This window comes from Lytechinus pictus, chromosome 7 (assembly GCF_037042905.1).
Source record: "Lytechinus pictus isolate F3 Inbred chromosome 7, Lp3.0, whole genome shotgun sequence".
Lineage (NCBI taxonomy): Eukaryota > Metazoa > Echinodermata > Echinoidea > Temnopleuroida > Toxopneustidae > Lytechinus > Lytechinus pictus.
Window position 1 is genome coordinate 12,006,383 of NC_087251.1, and position 20,261 is coordinate 12,026,643.

The 20,261-nt window shown below is 38.2% G+C and overlaps 1 protein-coding gene across 1 annotated transcript in view; it reads right to left on the reverse strand.

Moving 5' to 3' along the window:
• LOC129265506 (exportin-5-like) overlaps positions 1-16,097 on the reverse strand; it is a 29,820-nt gene extending 13,723 nt beyond the window's left edge. Inside the window, exons 1-6 of the mRNA XM_064101364.1 lie at positions 16,053-16,097; positions 15,108-15,229; positions 6,250-6,322; positions 5,753-5,890; positions 3,953-4,138; positions 218-244 (exon numbers count right to left, since the gene is read on the reverse strand). Of these exons, the coding sequence (XP_063957434.1) occupies positions 218-244; positions 3,953-4,138; positions 5,753-5,890; positions 6,250-6,322; positions 15,108-15,229; positions 16,053-16,097 (591 nt within the window). The remainder of the gene's footprint in view (positions 1-217; positions 245-3,952; positions 4,139-5,752; positions 5,891-6,249; positions 6,323-15,107; positions 15,230-16,052) is intronic.
• Positions 16,098-20,261: the final 4,164 nt, after the last annotated feature.

Here is a 20,261-nt window from a genome sequence, read left to right on the forward strand (position 1 = left end):
ATTGCAGTTACTACCATGGAAACCTTGACTTAGATTGGTTGCTGAGCCATGTTACCACAGTTGTTACAAAGGAAGCTACCAAAATTGTAATTTTTTTTATAAAATTGGTCCCAGATTCCATTATAGAGTTGGCATTTGATTTGTGTAATTCATAGACTTTTTAAAACATACTGTATAGTTTACTTGTAGAAATAGATTTCTAGGATTCATGATTTACCTCACTACTTTGCGGTGCTGAAGACTCCTGTATGGTTAAGAGAAGGGGAGAGTGACAAAGAAGATCAAATAGAGGAAAGGAGGGGGAAGAAAATGATATGGAGAGGAAAGAAGAAATGGAAAGAATGGAGGTTGAGTGGGATTGACAGATAGGGAATGAGAGAGAAAGGAGAAATGGGGAAAAGAGAGGGAAAGCGTATGCAGAAGAGAGAGAATGAGGAAAGTTAGATAAGATGTGGAGAGTGATATACAAGGAGTGAATAAAAAAGGATGAGCCATTCATACTCAACACATACACTGACAAAGTATACATGCTTGTTTTGAACTTACAGTATTGTGTCAATGCCTTAACAATAAAGTTTCAAAATCAATGTATCTAACTAATCTAATGCCATATCATTTAAGCAGTTAATTAACTAAACGCATCCTTATCAATGACTTAAAAAAAACTGCTAGGCGGTGCATTCAGGAATTACTATTAAAAAAAATCATTTCTATGTGTAGTTATAAAGGCTTATGTGATTAGAAGAACCAGGGTTGGCGCGTTTTAAACGGTGTGTTTTAAAACATGTTTTAAAACGCGTTTTAAAACACCCGTTTTTTTTACAAAAAAAACGCGTTTTAAAACACCTCATAGACTTGTGTGTTATAAATATGCATGGATGTGATTTTACATGAATTTATTTTTTATACTTTTATTTCTTAATTGGTTTATTATTTTCTTCTAACTAAATCTCTTTCTCAACACCACTCTTTTTCTCCTCTCTCTTTCCCCCCTTATTCTCCCTTTCTCCATTGCTTTGTCATGTTCCTTTCCTCCTGTTCAATTGTGCACATCAATCCATATTTAAGAATATTCTCATTTTAACAAACATCCAAGTGTTGTGCTCACTTTTAGACAGGGAAAGAAACACTAATTAAAATGAGCTCAAATATGTTATAGTAGTACTTGAATGAAATGGAAGTGTTGCACAAACATAATAATATTTTGCAAATAGACTGTATATCTGACATTGTAACCTTGAGGTACACACAAAATTAGGTGAAACTTTGCGCTTCGTAAAGATGAAGAAAAGTAATTCAATTCAGTATAAGATAATCAGCTAGCAAACCTTTTTTTCCTCCCTGAACATGTGTGGAACTACCATTGTTTTAACATTTTTTGGTTCAGTCAAGTTGGTCATTATTATCAAATCTGTAAAAATTGAAATATTGTATTGTTCAAACAATTTAAAAAAAAAAATAGTGAGGGGCATTATCAACTCTCTCATTTGCACATCACTGAGTTGTAATGTTTTGTGAAAAATAAGCGAAATTTTAAAATGTTATAACTTTCTTATTTTAAATTTTCAGCATTATGCTTGTTTGAATTTTTTCTACTGATTCAAATCAAACATTTTTCTGGGGTGGACTTGACCTTTAACCCTAACACTCCCAGGGGACCGTAATGGCCCCCTTAAAAATTTCTATGATAAATCCATAAGCACAACAGGGCCGCGCCATATTGTTCAAGACTATTTTTTGGATACATGCATGGATATGTGGTTATGATATTACCATGGAGCTATCAACACATTAATAGCTCAATGATATTACAAGTGCATGACAGACCAGAATTGCTCAATATCGTGATTTCATGTATAAAGCCAATGCAAATTTTTTGCCAACATTTTTATCTGTATCAATATTTGTACTTTTTGTTAATGATTGGAAAATTATTGCCAATAATTTCCATTAAAAAAACGATTAAAAAAACACAAAAGTAACCACAAAACTGTAGATAAGAAATATGTAAAAAAAAACAGTTAAAACAAACATTAAAAAAACAATTTGATCAGAATTCCTCAATTAAAGAAATAAGCAGTTCAAGGGCCTAATATTTATAGATTTAAACCCAATTTTGTATTTCATGCACTTATGGGTACCCGGTAGAATGTAAAAGTCATTGTAGCTTGTCCAGTACTGTGTGCGCCTCACTGGCGACTGACTTGAATACTACCCAGGGAGTGGAGGATGTGCATACATTGTGTGCGGGAATGACTGATTGAATCCGATGATTGTGGTAATAATAAATCTTTAAAGCGCTTAGACATGTCGTTCCAATGTATTAAGCGAGATATAAAAGCGGACTTTTATCATTATTATTACTTAAAGACCCTGGCCGGTGTAAAAACAATCATATATCAAAATAAAGGTAATGATTCATACAATACGAATATACCAAAAATATTACATATATCTCCTTCCAATAGTTAAAAATATTAAATAAAAATCAAAGAAACTGCTCCTCCAAAGTACGCTTCGATTGAGCACCCCCACGTTGCCTGGAAATGATGACGTCACGTTGTGTCAGGAGGGTTGTGATTCCATAGGTTTGTGTACAAAAGCATTGGGTATTTTCTTCCATTTCCATGTTATGAATCCATTTTTTTTTCGTTTTCAGATGAAAATGGCACTCAAAATTATTCACTGTTCAAATTGTTGTAAACCTACAACTATTCACTATACCTTTTTTGTGATTTCTTTGTTTGGCTCTTATTGGGCCTAAATTGCTATGTCAGGAAAAGTTGTTATACATAATCTAAATGCAGATAGAATTGAAATCTGCGCCAAATAAGCAGGAAATAAAATATGGCAAAAACTAGTTCAAAACTGCAGATTTCATAAATTCAAGCTTGTGGGTAAAAATATATGTGATATCCCTCTGTGATAGAAGTGAAGAGAATGAAATGCGTTATCTGGAAAGCAAAAAAATCACCCAGTTTTTCTGTGTACAAACCTATGGAATCACGACGCTTCTTACACAACGTGACGTCACGGTCTCGAGGCAGGTGAAAAGCACAATAAAGCCTATTTTCTAAGCGGGGTTCGAAACCCGATAATTGGAATATTCTTAAGCAAAATACTCAGCTGGGAAGCGGTGAAAATGCATAAAGCATACCTTGGTGTATTTAGTAGCTTATAAGCTTTCGATTGGTATAAATTTATCAATTTCATTTTCGGGTCCGGTCTGGATCTTTAAAATTTGTATTGTATAATTGATTCAAATGAAATAAAGCATATTGAGTAAATGAAATTAAGCATTGAAAGCCTATAGTCTATAGATTATGTCATTTTTTTACATTGTGCAAATTCTTCTCACCCCCTAGATTGACAGGACTAAAAAAAACCTGTGACTACATCATATGTATGAGGAATAAACTTATGAAATGTCAACTTAATTTTTCGGCATTCAATTTCCTTGATTTTGTTATTTGGGGGAAAATATGAACTTTTCTGTCGGAAATTCAGTAAAAAAAATTGTAGTCATCTCTTACTAATACTCCAAAAATGTATTTAAAACATCAAGAGCTTAAATCATACTGTATTTAATGTACAATTTAATTGATTTACAGAAAATTACATCGTTCGTTGGGAAAAAAACGTTTTAAAACGATTTAAAACGTTTTAAAACAATAAAAAGCGTTTTATTTGTTTTTTTTAATAAAAAACGTTTTTTATTACAACCCTGAGAAGAACATTAGGGATGTAAAACAAAGGTTTGATGCTACAAATGTGAGAGAATAAGAGTTTATCATACTAGATTAAACAGTTCATTTTTGTCCCTAATGGCTAACCACTTAACAAATTGAGCCTTATGCCAGAGATACATTGGTTATTAAGGTTTGTCAAAATGTGTTTATTATTAACACGAAGTAATGGATCTGGTCTCACCAAGCCATCAATATCTACCTACCAATGACTGGTATTTCTCCGAGTACATCTCTAGAACTTTGATAAGGAAGGATGAAATCTGAGACATGTTAGCATTCAGGGCTTGCCAGAGGTCCTTCCGCCGTCTCCCCTGCTGAACGTTGTGGAATGAAACCACATCTTCTACCAATCTCAACAAGATAAGAAGAACAAGTTCAGTCTGACTATCCTGTAAAGAGAAGATTTCATATAATCCACCTCATATTATGTTGTATGGTCTTTCTTAGTCTGATTTTGAAACTTAACGGTAGACGTCCTTTTATTCACTGAACAATTTGTGTTTATAGTAGTATGATTGTAGATAAAACAGTTCTTAGATGCCTGGATTTGATGGCTAGTCAGGTTTAGCACTTCTTGGTAATCTTCTACAGCATCGTTGCTGGGAGAGGGAGTGGAATTTACCATATTTTTATTGCCCTCACATATAATGTCACTTCATTTGATGAAAATGTAGCATCCTTCAATCAGGGATGCCAGTGGCAAATGGTCCCAGGGCCTGAACTTTTTTTGGAAGGGAAATTATGTGCGCGAAGCGCACATGACGAGCGCGAAGCGCGAAGTCCCATTCGGCCAGGGTCCAGGGCCCGTCCAAGGGCCCTGGAAGCTCTAGGGTTCTAAATGGTCTCTGATGCAATCTGAGCCTATTTTAGGGATCATTTTCCCAAAAATTTAGCTCAAGTTTTGGGCATTTTTTTATGTTGCAGAGCCTCAACTTACAATTAATTCATGAAAAATAATCCAAGAGAAACGTTCCACTATTGTCTTTGTTCTCCAACTACTTCCACTGGAATTTGTTCTTGATTCCACTGTCTATTTGCTTAATGTTGGTTCCTCTTTCAACATCCATACTTGTTGAAAAATTATGATTAAATCCACAATCGAAACGGAGAATCAGCTCAGTAGAACAACGTGAATTGAACGGGAGCGCGAAATCACCGTGTATGGCCGGTATAGGCATACACATCGCGCAGCGAATGCATGGCCATGCAACCCATGCCGCTATCGCATTTGTATTACACTAGACTCAAATACAGTCGTTTTATCAAAATTCAAAGTTACGTTCAGAATCCATACACGTTATAATGCACGGCGATCAGTCACCACCAATCACATACATATAGTGCAGTCTAGCAAAATGCGACCATATACACACACGCACAAAAAACCTTTATTAAAACTAGCGTTTAACTGACCGGCTCGTACGAGTCTAATTCCATTATATCACAGGATTTTTTCTTGCACAATAGCTTAGGTACATGTAACAGCCGTACGGAGCAAAGACATCTCATTGAACGGCCGGATCTGGCCGTTGACAGTTCTGTCCGGCCTGAGAAAACTCGACCAGCCGGAACTTAAGGTAAAAAAAATGAAAAAGCCGGAATTCCGGCTATAGCATCTCTGGCATCCCTGTTCAATGTTACAAACTTCTCAGACAGGTCATTTATTTTTGCAAAGCAAGTAAGCATGTAGTTTTGTCTGTGGGCTCAAGCTAAATGATGCTATACTTCTTTTAGTATTCGAGGCATCCAAATTTCTATACTTTTGGGGAAACTTTTAAGGCAAGGTCATTTGGGGCAATGTCTCTATCATGGTACAAATGAAATAGGGAACGATTGAATTTTTTAAAACCCTTGTCAAGAGAGTGTATTGAAGTAATTCCAAAGGGCATCCATGACCATGAAATTCAATGACCTTTGATTAATTTTAGTATTAACATGCAAACGTATATATGGATAGCATCTTCATTAAATAATAAAACCTCAATAAAAGCAGGTACACTAACCCCAATTTGACACATCTGATCGAGCTCCTCCAGTAAGCTTGGCCATTGTTGAGGCCATTCTCTTTTGATCATCTCAACAACAATCTTCACTGGGCCCTCTTTGATGAAGTTCTCCTCTTCCAGGACATTGGTGCTCTTCTGAATGGGGATATAACAATAAAGATATGTTTAAAAAATATTGAATACTGAGTGCAAATTTATCAGTGCAAATTCTAGTATTTCATACAAGTATTAGCCAACAACTTGAAATACCAATGAAGGTGATCAATGATTACTATCCTAACCTTCATCACATCACCTGACACATCTAAAAACTGTGTCTTCCACATCCTTAATGAAGGTCAATGTGCAGGACTAAGTCTCAATGATTACTGGGCAAGAACCAAGAAAGTAGTCACTACCAACTCAATATTTACCCTTTATTTATTGCCATAATAGCTTGTTACAATGGCAACATCGTGCCAAACACCGAAAGCTTTCAAAAGTGATAACTTTACCTTAGTGATCATTTCTATCGTCAGGTTCTTGAACTGTAATTTCTGTTCCACAGTAGCATCATTCCATTTGAATCTGAGAAGAATGAAACATGAAAAATCAATTAAAATGAACAATGCACATCAAAGGATTGCGTGATAACAGAAAACTAAGAGTAGGGGAGACCGGGGTTAGTTGGAACATGGGGTAAGTTGAAACATTGTAATTTTCTCTAACGTCTTTAAATAAATTTCTGCAATACTGCCCTCAATTTATTGTCATTATCAACAGCCATCCACCATATTACAGACAACACATATGCAACAAGCCTGGTGAAGTTAGAAACAAATTTTTGTTTTTTGACCTTCTGAGTAATTTTTTTCTTGTTCAGAAATGTTTGATTATCTCGGAGAAGTTTATAGATCAAGTTGGCCAGTTTAGGGGTATAATAGACACTTATACCAAGCTACAAAATGAGGTTATTAATATGCCATGGTGAAGTCCCTTTTTTGTGGTGTAAGCTTATAAACGTCAAATGGGCCTCCGGGGTTAGTTGGAACAAAGTTGAAGGGGCTAGTTGGAACATGTTCCAACTTACCCCAAACATAATTATGAATAAAAATATTGGATTTGATGAAAAAAAATATATAAAGTATTTCACACTCTTTTGAACATGTATTGTATACCATGCTTGTTTTGTTTATCAGTTAGGTCTGAGTGTGCATTTAAGGCCTATTGTAGGCACCTAATGCAATATTAACCCTTATCAAATTGGGGGGGGGGGGGGTGTCAATTTGAGCCCCCCCCTCGAGAAATTTCGTCACTACGCTGTCGCACAAATATTTTTACTACACTGCTCGCTGACTTTTTACTTTCAAGTCTTGCGCATCATATTTGAGACCAAATTTGCGATGCCTGTGTGCGCGATTTCAAAATTACCCAACAAATTGTACGTGCATGTTCGGACCCAAAATTGTTCAAAAACGTGATTCCATGTACAAGGTCAATGCAAATTGTGTTTTTCAACCAAAAGTCATAAATGTATGATTAATTTTTTTACTTTTGCTGGTTCAAATAGATTAATTTTATGCTATTTATGATCGCAAAAGACTCCTGACAAAGTCCATAGGAAAAAACAAAGCTTTGAAAAAACAAAAATACAAATAAAAGACAAAAAATACATAAGAAATTGTATTTTTTGCATTTTTTGGTGGATATTTGTTTTGTGAAAATTGATACTCCACCAAAAATTAGCATTCTACTAGCTTAATATATAGAGTTAAAGGTAAAAACTAAAAAAAAAAAAAATTTAGAGAAAATTTTATATGCTTATTTGCATAATTAATTATGAAAACAATATAAACAATTAATTTTTGTCTTATAAATTTGATGCAGAAGTACATGAAATTGCTGATAGTACACTTAATTGTATGTAAACTCAGATGCACCCAAATATTCAGAATTCTACTACACAGTCTGCTTGTGTGAGTGGCTGTATAAAAGAAAACATAAAGTTCAACGAACCCACACTTTAATATTTTGAACTTGAATAAGATAAAGCAAATAGGCTAAAACCATGTAATATTACAGTTTTAAGTAGTTTTAGTATAATTCTTAATTGACCATCCAGTGTTCCAACTTACCCCATACCATGTTCCAACTTACCCCGATATGGGGGTAAGTTGGAACTTTTGCGATGGTCTTGTTAAAGGAGAATGAAACTCTTGGAACAAGTTAGCTTTTGTGAAAGCAGAAAAATCAAAGAATAAGATCAACAAAACTTTGAGAAAAATAGGACTAGCAATAAAAGAGTTATGAGCATTTGAATGTCGAGATCACTAATGCTATGGAGATCCTCCCATTGGCAATGCGACCAAGATCTGTGATGTCACACACGTACATGTTGTGTTTGTAAGACTGTGCTAACAGTCAACGTCGAGGGCTCAATCCCCTTTATGTACACATGATCTGAATATGATCGGACATCTTGGAATAGATTAAATCATCTCAACTTCTAAATTCATTGTATCTAGTTTTATGTCTCTGAGTTCCTAAATACTACATCTGGCGACGAGAATGGCTGGAATAGGTCTTGTAGCACCTAACCCATTCCTAGCAACCCCAGGAGAACCTCCTGTGCCTTGGTCACGATGGATTTTGAGCTTCAAAACGTATTTGACTGCAAGCGGGTTGGACACAGCGGAGATACCCGACCTCCGCCGCCGCGCAATCCTGATCCACTGTTTGGGCGCAGAGGGGCAGCGGATCTTCGGACAGCTGGAAGTGTCTACTACCGGTACGTACGATAAAGCTGTTGATGAACTTGAGAAATATTTTGGGCCAAAAACAAGTGTGATGATTGAACGATATCGTTTCCGACAGAGAGTACAAGGTCATGGGGAGCCAGTAAAACAATATGTGGCAGCCATAACCGAACTGGCATCCAAGTGCAAGTTTGGCACCTTAAACGATGAACTGGTTAGAGATCAACTAATCGAAAAGACGTCTATTCCCCGTATTAGAGAACGTCTGTTAATGGAGGATGACGGTCTGACACTTAAGAAGGCGCTCGATCTAGCGATCCAGATCGAAGCCGCAATGCTGGACGCCAAGCTCCTCAAACAACACGATGTGACTGTGAGTGCCAGTACAGGACATAGTCATACTGCACATCAGGCAACTCCAGTACAGAACATCAAACGACCATATCATAACAAAGCCCGCTCTAACCATGCTAACTTGAAGTCGTGTTCGAACTGCGGACGGACACACCCTCCGAAAGCGTGTCCAGCGTTTGGAAAACGTTGCAATTCGTGCTCGAAGATGAACCATTTCTCTAGCGTATGCAGATCTACCAAGAAAAGTGCATCTTCAGTTCGACACGTTGATGAATCAATAGAGGGCGACATAGCAAGCAGCGTGTTCACACTCTCAGACCGGATTTCTTCAGCAAATTCAGGTCAGTTCAAAGAATGTGAAGTGCAGATTGCTGGTACTAACCTCTCTTTGATGATTGATGTGGGGGCCAAAGTGTCAATTCTTAGTGATAAACTGTATCATCGACATTTCTCACATTGTAGCCTGTCATCCACATCGAGCAAGCTCATAGCATATGGTGAACCACCTACACTGATTTCCGTTCTGGGCACGGTTGAGCTTCCTGTCGGGTACAAGGATGTACATCTCGACAGCTTTACGTTCTACATAGCGAAGGGCGAGAGCCTTATTGGAGTCAATCTGTTCGACGCCCTAGGATTTCAGATGAACGACCACACTGGTGAACGCATTCGGCTCATAGACAATGCGTATAGAGAACGCTATGCTGCACTTTTCAACAAGTTTGGTAAATGCAAAGGATATTGCCATGCACCAAGGGTGGATTCCTCAGTCCCACCTACTGCACAGAGTCTCCGTCGACTTCCGTTAGCTGTCAGGGATGAAGTCTCAAAGGAACTTCATAGGCTTGAATCCGATGGCATCATCGAGCGCATCGATTCATCCCCGTGGGTGTCTAATCTGGTCATCGCACGCCGTAAGAATGGAGATCTTAGACTTTGTGTAGATTTGAGGGCAGTCAACAAGGCAATCATTCCGGATAAGTATCCACTTCCTACTATGAATGAACTTTCAGCTTCATTCCACGGAGCTAAAGTTTTCTCTAAACTAGACATGAGACGTAGCTATCTCCAGGTTCCGCTAGCAGAGCAGAGCCGCCATCTCACTGCATTCAACACACACATAGGCATGTTTCAGTATCGCCGTATGCCCTATGGACTGAATTCAGCACCTAGCGCATTCCAGAAAATCGTTTCTTCAGTTCTAGCTGGAATCGAGGGCACGTTGAATCTCCTTGATGATGTGGTAGTCTTCGGAGAGGACAAGGCTCAGCACGATCAACGATTAGCAGAAGTCATGACGCGCCTCGCCAAGCATAACTTGACGCTCAACGAGGCCAAGTGCACGTTCGCTGCTTCGGACATTGATTTTCTGGGATATCATGTCACTGCAAGTGGTCTGACGCCTACACTCGACAACGTTGCAGCTATCCGAACACTCCCAGCCCCAACGAATGTGAAGGAGCTAGCCTCATTCTTGGGAACAACGAACTTCTACCGCAAATTCGTGCCACAATACGCAGAAATCGCAGAACCTCTGCAGAAGCTTCTCCGGAAGGACGCGCTTTGGGAATGGCACAACGCACAAGAGACCGCATTCAACACGCTCAAAGGAAGAATCGCAGAGCCGCCAGTTCTCGCTCACTTCACTCCAAGCGCTGAAACGTACGTGACTACAGACGCATCAGCGTTCGCTATCGGAGCAGTGTTATCGCAAACGATCGACGGCAGTGTACGTCCGGTCGCATTCGCATCTCGAGCGTTGTCGGACACAGAGCGAAAGTATTCTACAGGAGAACGCGAAGCTCTCGCATGCATCTATGCCTGCGAACACTGGCATATGTACCTCTACGGTCGCAAGTTCACACTTCGTACTGACCATCAAGCCTTAACAACCTTGTTGAGCACTTCAGGATCTGGACACCGCCCACTCCGCATCTACAGATGGTCAGATCGACTACACCAATATGATTTCAAGGTCGAATATCTCGCGGGTTCACGCAACCGAGTAGCAGATATGCTTAGCCGTACACCGAACGCGAATAGCAATCGCGATAGCCATGCAAGAAGCGACATCGAAGACGACGTCGAAGACTACGTTCTTATGGTGATCTCTCACGTGACCGCAAAGCTTGTGACGTGTGAGCAGCTGAAAACAGAGTCAGCCGCAGATGCAACTCTACAGAAGGTCTGTCATTATCTCCAAACAGCATGGCCTAGAGAGATTTCCGAAGACCTCGTTCCATATCATCGTGTTCGCAATGAGCTAGCTATCTTCGACGACACGTGTATCGCCCGTGGCACCCGAGCGGTAATCCCGAAATCGCTTCAACATCGTGTGTTACAAACCGCACATGAAAGTCATCCAGGTGTGGTGAAGATGAAGCAACGATGTCGCGAAGCAATCTGGTGGCCAGCGATCGATCGACGCGTAGAAGATCTCGTCAGATCTTGTGAAGCGTGTACTCTCAGCGAGAAAACTCAACCGCGGCCAGCACCACTGCAGCCGACCCCATGGCCGAAGAAGCCATGGCAGCAACTTCAAGTCGACATCTTTGGGGAAGTCCAAGCCGCTCCTCAAAGTCAGCGATTTTTGTTAGTTGTACACGACCTCCATAGCAAGTGGCCTGAGATAGCAGCAACAAGCTCAGTCACTACGACATCAGTCATTAGCATCTTGGAGAAGATGTTTACCAAGTGGGGTCTTCCAGAATCTATCACCACGGACAATGGACCACAGTTCACGTCTGAACAGTTCGAAGAATTCCTAGCCGTTAATGGAATTCAACATCGCCTCACAACTCGCTACAACCCTCAAAGCAATGGCGGCGTAGAGCGTTTCAACCGGGTAATCAAGGAGAGCTTGAAAGCGAATCTCGCAGATGGAATGACCTTCGATAAGGCCATCCAGACCCTACTACGCACGTATCGCTCAACACCTCATTCGCTAACCGGAAAAACTCCAGCAGAGTTGATGTTGGGACGGAACCTCCGTATGCCATTCAACATCCTGAAACCACCGGTTTCAGAGCCTGCAAGCACACAGGCTGAAGCGAGAGAGATTGAGAGGAAACAGCAAAGCATGAAAGCGTACACTGACAAACGCAGACGAGCAATCACACCGAAATTCGCTATCGGTGACTGGGTTCGTGTAAAGCGTCCAAATCGCAAGCACAAGCTAGCTTCGGGGGTATCGAAACCCAAACAGATCGTGAAGAAGCTCGGCTCGAATGCATTTGTACTAGATGACGGAACGCGATGGAACACCAGACGCCTTATCGCGAGCAAGCCAGGCAACATGAATGAAAGCGATTGGGAAGACACCTTTCCATTCCCTACAAACACTGAAGATCAAGAGCAACAGCGAGCAGAACCGCGAACTGTTCGTCGTTCTCAGCGTCTAAGGAGACGACCTGGATATCTACGAGATTACAGATCTTAAATCCTTAGAGCCGACAAGTATTGAGCATAGAAATTAAAAAACTGGAACGTTTAAGTTTTGGACTCATATGAAACAATTGCTCAATATAGGCTAATAAAATTTCAGACTTGTTGTTAATAAACAAGTTTTATTTTCTGGACTCATAAACTTTTGAACTCATATCTGGACTTAGTTATATAACATTATTCATCTCTTTAAAGGAGGGAAATATGTTGTGTTTGTAAGACTGTGCTAACAGTCAACGTCGAGGGCTCAATCCCCTTTATGTACACATGATCTGAATATGATCGGACATCTTGGAATAGATTAAATCATCTCAACTTCTAAATTCATTGTATCTAGTTTTATGTCTCTGAGTTCCTAAATACTACAGTACAACTCTCCCATTTGGACACTGAAAATATACCCCAAAACATCTCTTTTTGCTCATTCTAATCATATGACAAACGATTCATCAATGATATAATGTTGTGAAACCTCTGTACTTGTCATCTCATAAAGAGAACACCTCACCTTGTGATAGACTCTATAAAAGTGAGAATATAAGTGAAATAAGTACTAAAGTAATGAGGGAGTTGTACGTGTGTGATATCACAGATCTTGGTCGCATTGCCGTTGGGAGGATCTACATGGCACTAGTGATCTCAATATTCGAATGCTCATAACTTTCTTATTATTCATTCAATCTTCCTCAAACTTTCAACAATATGTTTCTTTGATTTTTCTCTTTGATATGGATTCAGCTGGTTTCAAGGGTTTCATTCTCCTTTAAAGGTGGATTTTTTCAGTTACCAGAATAGAGTTAAAAATTTTATGGGGTACATTTGAAGCCCTGCGACATATGCTTCAAGCTGATATACTGATTGTTTCTCGAGTTTTGTCTATTTGGATTTTACCGCTATTTTTGTCAAAAACGTTCCAACTAACCCCGGTTTCCCCTACTTGAAAAGAATTGAAGAAAACAGAAAAGATTACCAATTATTGCTAATTAGACATCCGCAACATACCCAAAATAACAAGAAACAAAGATTTTAAAGACGTTTCCCAGTTTTGTTTGTGCACATCCCAATCTGTGCACATTTTACGCCATGCACGTTGACATAACAATAAAAGTGAACAGGATGTGTAATAGAAGTTATTAGCTAAACATAATATATGGACCATTTTTAAAATGCCTCTACCTCTTCAGAATACTTTACTCTGCAGTGCTGTGAAGTATTACGAATATGACCTCAATTTTTATCAAATGGGATAGTGGCGTAGAATTTTTCTTTATGTAGATACATGCCTTTTGACACGTTTTTTGTGTTTTCAAGTTCAAAAGCACATTTGCTCCAACAAAGGTGCTGATATAATTTGTTAACAAATTTTCGGCATTACTCCTATTTGTTTAAGATCAGTATGATCGATCTGTAATGAAAATCATAAGATCAGTATGCTCGATCTGTAATGAAAATTATAAGATCATAAGTCAGAAAAAATTGGAACCAGTGAGATTCGAACCTGCCATCTACTGCTTTCCAGGCAGCCACTCAACCACCAGGCTATTCTGGTTCACGGCTAAGCCACGATGAACTGGAATTTAAATACCCTCGATCCTTTTCTTTCTGACTCATTAATATTCAAATGCCGTCCGCCGTGGACAATAGATAGTAAATTAAGAGGCTTTTTTATAGGAGGAAATTATAATTTGTTAACAAATTTTCGGCATTACTCCTATTTGTTTAAGATCAGTATGATCGATCTGTAATGAAAATCATAAGATCAGTATGCTCGATCTGTAATGAAAATTATAAGATCATAAGTCAGAAAAAATTGGAACCAGTGGAATTCGAACCTGCCATCTACTGCTTTCCGGGCAGCCACTCAACCACCAGGCTTTTCTGGTTCACGGCTAAGCCAATTTTCGGCATTAAAAAGGTGCTGATAGTTTGAAAACAAGCACATGAATCCCATTTTTTAATGTTCACACCTCTTAAGTATATCTTTCTCTACAACCATGCAAAATCTGTTGAAAATGAGATGAATTTTGAATAAAAAGTGACATTTATTGTTCTTCTTAAATTTGTTATATAAATTTCAATTTAAAAAAAATGTTTTTGTCATCTTTCACACCTTCTTTTCAAAATTGAAAGTGCTATTAAAAGAACAGCAATTTGAGTGGATTCTATAGCTTAAGTGTAATTTAGAAATTCTGTAAAATTTGGTGAAATTTAGATGGATTTTGACTGAGTAATAGAGGTTTAAACATTGTGTTCTTGTGGCATCTAAAAATGCAAAATTATTTTTATTGCGTATTTCTGGAGACATTTCTCATGGGTAAACTTCAAAACAAGATAGCAAAAATCAGCACATGAACCCATGCTAAGTTTGCCTATTGGGAATATGTAGGTGCATTAGTAACACTGCAAAATTTGGTGAAAATTACATAGATTTCCTTTTAAATATGGAACGTCCTTACCTTAAGCTTTACTCTTTCATTTGGAGAAAGAGGAACAAAATAGGACTTTTAGCTTTCAAAGATAGAGAAAAAGTTTCTGCATATTACTAATACATGTGAGGACACAAACAAAATCATCTCATATTCACAAACATTTTTTTAATAAGTCATTTTGAGCTTTGAAATGTAATACTGCCCAATCTTCATTTTGCGAACACTACAAGGGTTTTCAATTATAAGACAGTATTTTGAGCATTGTGCATAAAATGCAAGCTGTTTTGACTCAAACACATTTTTTCATTGTATGTGTACTCCTAATTGATACGAATCACAAGCACACAAAGGGCACTGCATAGAATTCATGGCACACCATAATGTACCTACCTCACAAAATGTTCAAGGAGCTGTAATCCAAAATGCCTAATAACAGGAGAATGTTTTACATCAGCTAGCATGGCACCGCATGCCACACAATGGGGTGATGTGTCTTTGAAGTTCTCACAGATCTGCAAATTGGAAACAATGGATAGAGCTCTAGATAGCTATGTAGCTGTTCAAGACTCTTTTCATCTTTTTATAACAAATAATATATTGCATTGACATGTATTGGGGGAACTATAGTGAAAGGGCAAGCATGAATAAAGACAGAACAGTGGGCAGTGATGCCAGCGAAAGAGGCGAGATGCAAGAGATCTTGCTCAAATTGAGAAATGAAAGGAAGAAGAATCAACAAATTTTCAAAACGAAAAACATAACTTGGGTGAAAGTCAAAATTACAAAGGAACTTTTGACAGACAGATTCATATCAATGAATACACTGTGTTTGTAACATTTTTGTTACAAAAGATGTGCATCATAGATAACAGATGGATTCAGGACGCAACATGTGTGAATGTGATCGACATGCAAAATCACAATTTTGCAAGAAAGTTCACCACCATTTTCACAATTTAAGACTTACAGTACACTTACACACACTTATATTCTGTTGCCATTTTTCTGCTGCAATTTTTCACACTACCCAATTAACAAAGGAATATTATGCTTAGTTATATTCAGTTCCAGGATTTTCTTAAGATATCTTTATGACTAGATTGGTTAGCTCAAATTTATTGGCTTATTTATCCAGTATCAACCTCAGAAGCTTTATCAGCTAAATGATATCTCAACTGAGTTGATAGGATAACTAAGGGGTTATTAAACTTATTTTTCTTTGTTGTCAATATTTTGAAAAATAATGTGACTGCCACTTTGTGGATACCAGCTCATGACATACAACCTATTGAAATTGAGTATTGTAAACAAAAGAATAACAAAAAGAAAACACACGTTGACTTGACATTCTTCTTCCCGTCCTCTCTGAAATGCGCTCATGTTACACCACTGTTAAAGAAACCCTCTCTTGATCCTGATTCTCTCCAAAATTACCGGCCGGTTTCTAACTTACCCATCCTCTTCAAAGTCCTTGAAAGGGTTGCTTTCTCTCGTCTTGCTGAATACTTTCATGACAATAATCTGTTTGACCCATTTCAATCTGCCTACAGACCCCACCACAGTATGGAAACCCTTCTTGTGAGCACCTCAAATCATATCCTCCAAGAGATGGACAGAGGGCGTGTGACTGCTTTACTCTTACTCGATCTATCCTCCGCCTTCGACACAGTAAACCATAATATCATGCTGAATACTTTAAGTTCGTTTGGTGTCAGAGGTGAAGCATTCAAGTGGTTTGAATCCTACATGTATCTTTCTTCCCATTCACAGATTGTATGTATAATGGCTGTCGATCAGCTGCTACACCTCTGACCCATGGTGTACCGCAGGGCTCTGTGGGCGGACCGACCCTTTTCTCAATATATATGATTGGATTGCGGCTAGGGATGCTCCGTCACGGAATTGACTACCATATTTACGCTGACGATATTCAACTTATGACTTCTTTTGATTCAACTCAGCAAGCAGCTGATAATGCTATTCGTCATCTTCAATCATGTATGATTGATGTTCACGACTGGATGCAAACCCATTCCTTGAAACTAATTTTAGATAAGTGTGAATTTCTTATGTTTGGCTCTAAAGTGCAGCTCAAAAAAATTGATGTCAATTCCTTTTCATTTTCTGGCCACACAATTCATTTGTCTCAGACTTGCCGTAATCTTAAAGTAACTTTTGATTCACATATGACAATGTCTTCCCAAATTTCAAATATCTGCAAATCACTTCGGCATCATCTTTGCAACCTAGGATTTATCAGGAAATATTTATCTAAGTCCGCGACCGAAAAGATAGTACATGCCTTGATTTCCTCCCGCCTTGATTTCTGTAATGTCCTTATGTTTAATTTACCGCAGGCTCAGTTATATAAGCTTCAGAAGCTTCAGAATGCAGCTGCTCGCATTGTCACTTTGTCAAGTAAACACTCTCATATTACTCCCATTTTGTATTCGCTGCACTGGCTCCCTATCAAAAATCGGATTATCTTTAAGATTTTGTTGCTTGCTTTTCATAGTATTCTTGGATCAGCACCACAATACAGTCTTTCATTTATCAATTACTACAGACCAAGCAGGTCTTTGCGCTCATCCACTTCTGGCTTCCTTGTTATTCCAAGTTTCAAAAACTTGGGGGGAAAGATCATTTGCTTTTTCATACCCCACTTTGTGGAATAGCATTCCTGAAGACATAAAAAAATGTACCTCTGTCAAAACTTTCAAAAATCTTCTAAAAACTTTTTTATTTAACTCTTAGCTCTTTGTGCGCCTTGAGCACTCTACAGAGTGGATTTGGCGCTTTATAAGTCACATTATTATTATTATTTCATGATCTATCTTTCATTTATCCCTTGGATACAACTGGGTTTAAAGGGGGAGTTCAACCACCTACAAGTCAAGATCTAACCACTTATTCAATGAACAAGGTTATGATATAACCTTGTTCTCTATTTGTACTCCATGTGTGGCAAAATAAGGTTGGCAATATTTGGCTTATTTTCTCTTTTTTCTTTAGAACAAATGCTTGAAATGCTTGATTGTTTGACACTGTCAGATTCCATTACAGCTAATCATCATATAACTTGGCTCTTAAAGGGGAATCCAACCCAAATAAAAACTTATTTTAATAAGAAAGAGAAAAATCAGACAAGTTGTCACAAATTATCAAATAGGAATTCATAATTCTTTGGTGGATTTTCACTATTAGTTTTCAGCAATAAAATTTGTCCTGCTCTTATTAGTTTTATTGAAACCAATGCAGGAATTACCTTTGGCTGGCGGGCACAAATTATTTCATTTGCACACGAACGTGGTTCTAACTACATTGTATTCATCCCAGTTTATAACTAGTTAACGCGGTAACGGTACTGTCAATTTTCGAGGAGTACTCTACCGACTACCGTACCTTAAGTTGAATCCAATGTCACAATCGATTATGAGAACATGGATATTCAATTCAATTCAAGACTTTATTCCAGACACAACTGCATAAGCAGAGGTCTAACTAACTGATGTACCTATATCACATCTGCAGACAATTCATGACCTTGAATTCTAGTGTTACAGGTCTAGACCTAGATCCAAGCCATTTTCGTTAGGTCCCGCCCCGGGCTCCTGCCCTATTGCTGGGACAGCTTGCAACAGCAAAGTCAAAAGTAGTCTAGATCTAGATTCTAAAACAGGTTTTCAGAGTTAACTTTAGAATCCAATGTCATAATCGATTATGAGACCATGATCTGGATACGAATTAACTGTACTGTTAGAACTAGGTATCACACATCACTTTTGTTAGATCTGTAATCGATTGACATTGGATTCTAAATGTAGTCCCAATTAGCCGTTTTTCAATGTGTGATTTCAAGTTCGGTGTTGTTGGATTGCGTTTCCTAGCTCCAAAACCTATTCAGAGTTAAAACAAAACAATCCAGATCACAATATTGACAGCTCAACATTAAAGTGACTTTTAAGACCATCTATGGCAGTGAGTCCAAACTTCGCGTGTGTCTATACTTCGCGGACTGTCATCTAAAAAAATAGCCAATATCCTTAAAATCTGACATCAGCATGAAAAGTGACCTAAAATTACCCTTTGACATAAGTTTCTTTAGGATGAGTTCAGTTTCATGAAAATATTGACAAAAAATCAGCAAAATTGTCACCGTTAGCGCCCATTCCAAAGAAATCTGAAATTGTCAACAAGTATCACGATATCAGTTTGCAAGCAGATATCATAAAAAATGTGAGTTCAATGTGGTACTGGCTGATTCTATATAGCATTTTGTCATCAATCTTGATAAATATCTCACCTTTTGAGCTTAAATTTTTGTTTAAATCAGGGCTCGATTTTAGCGGGAGCCCGGTGGCAAAAGGCTCCCTAAAACCTCTGCGGGCTCCTTAGAAAGTAATTGAAAAAGCCCGGTGGGCTCCCTAAGATTTTCTAGTACCAGCCACCAAAAAAGCAATTTCTTACCAGCACACTAATCCACGCTTTATAAGTCTAAATTATGTTTTCAAAATCATAAAAAACCTTGAAAATAGCGAAAATAGCGAGTTTCAAATTGCTTAGCTGCGTCTTTTTTTCTGTACCACGTTTTTCCACACACATGGTACCTATGGAAAAAAGAATCGGGCTACACCGGTGCGAGAAACAGTTGCATGTACAGGGGTCCATTATCATTTACGCCGTGTGTAATTTTCATTGCACACATTTCCCTTAGAGATATCACGATTCTGTGTCATGTAGACTTCGGCTCTGCTTGTCAAAAGGGCGCCTATTAACATCCAAAACAACTTACCTCGGTAGTGAATTATTCCTGAAAAATCATTTGTTTCATTTTTTCAAGGGAGGGGGTAAATATCAGACAGTAAATCATCAAACATGGCAACATCTGATTTTAGGAGGACGCCGGATTTTACTCACGCTCGCACTGACACTTGTGCAAGTCGGAGCTCTCTCTCTCTGCCTGAGCTCTGGGGGACAATTCGGTCAGTAAAGGCCTCAATGATGGTGATTTTCTGTTTCAGATAGAGTTTACATTTCAGGTTTTTTTTTTAAACTACCAATAAAGTTGGATGGTTTCTTCATTGTGATATATATTTAAGTTATTGATGAATACTTTTTCACCGAATTTAGACTCCCCCATAGAAAAATGCAATTTTCGTGGAGATCTGCGTTTTCAAAGAACTGCAAGAAAAGTTAGGGTATACATGCATGTACATGTAACATGTGCCTACATGTGACATACTTAGCCTGTGTGGTTTTTGTTTTTGTACTGATATAAACACAATATTTGGAGTAGAAATTAGATGAATTAATTTCTTTAACATATACATGTATATCCAAGTCCACCGCACAGTCACACCCACACAAACACACACCAACCCACATCCATGATTCAGCATGAAAAAAAATCAATTTTGTTTATGTATTTAATTTATTTCCTTTTTTTAATTTTTTTTTTTTTTTTTGAGGGGGGGGGGCCATTAAAAATGAAAAAAAAAGTCATTGACTTATGTGTTTGTGACCGGTGTCTAAGTGTGTCGGGGT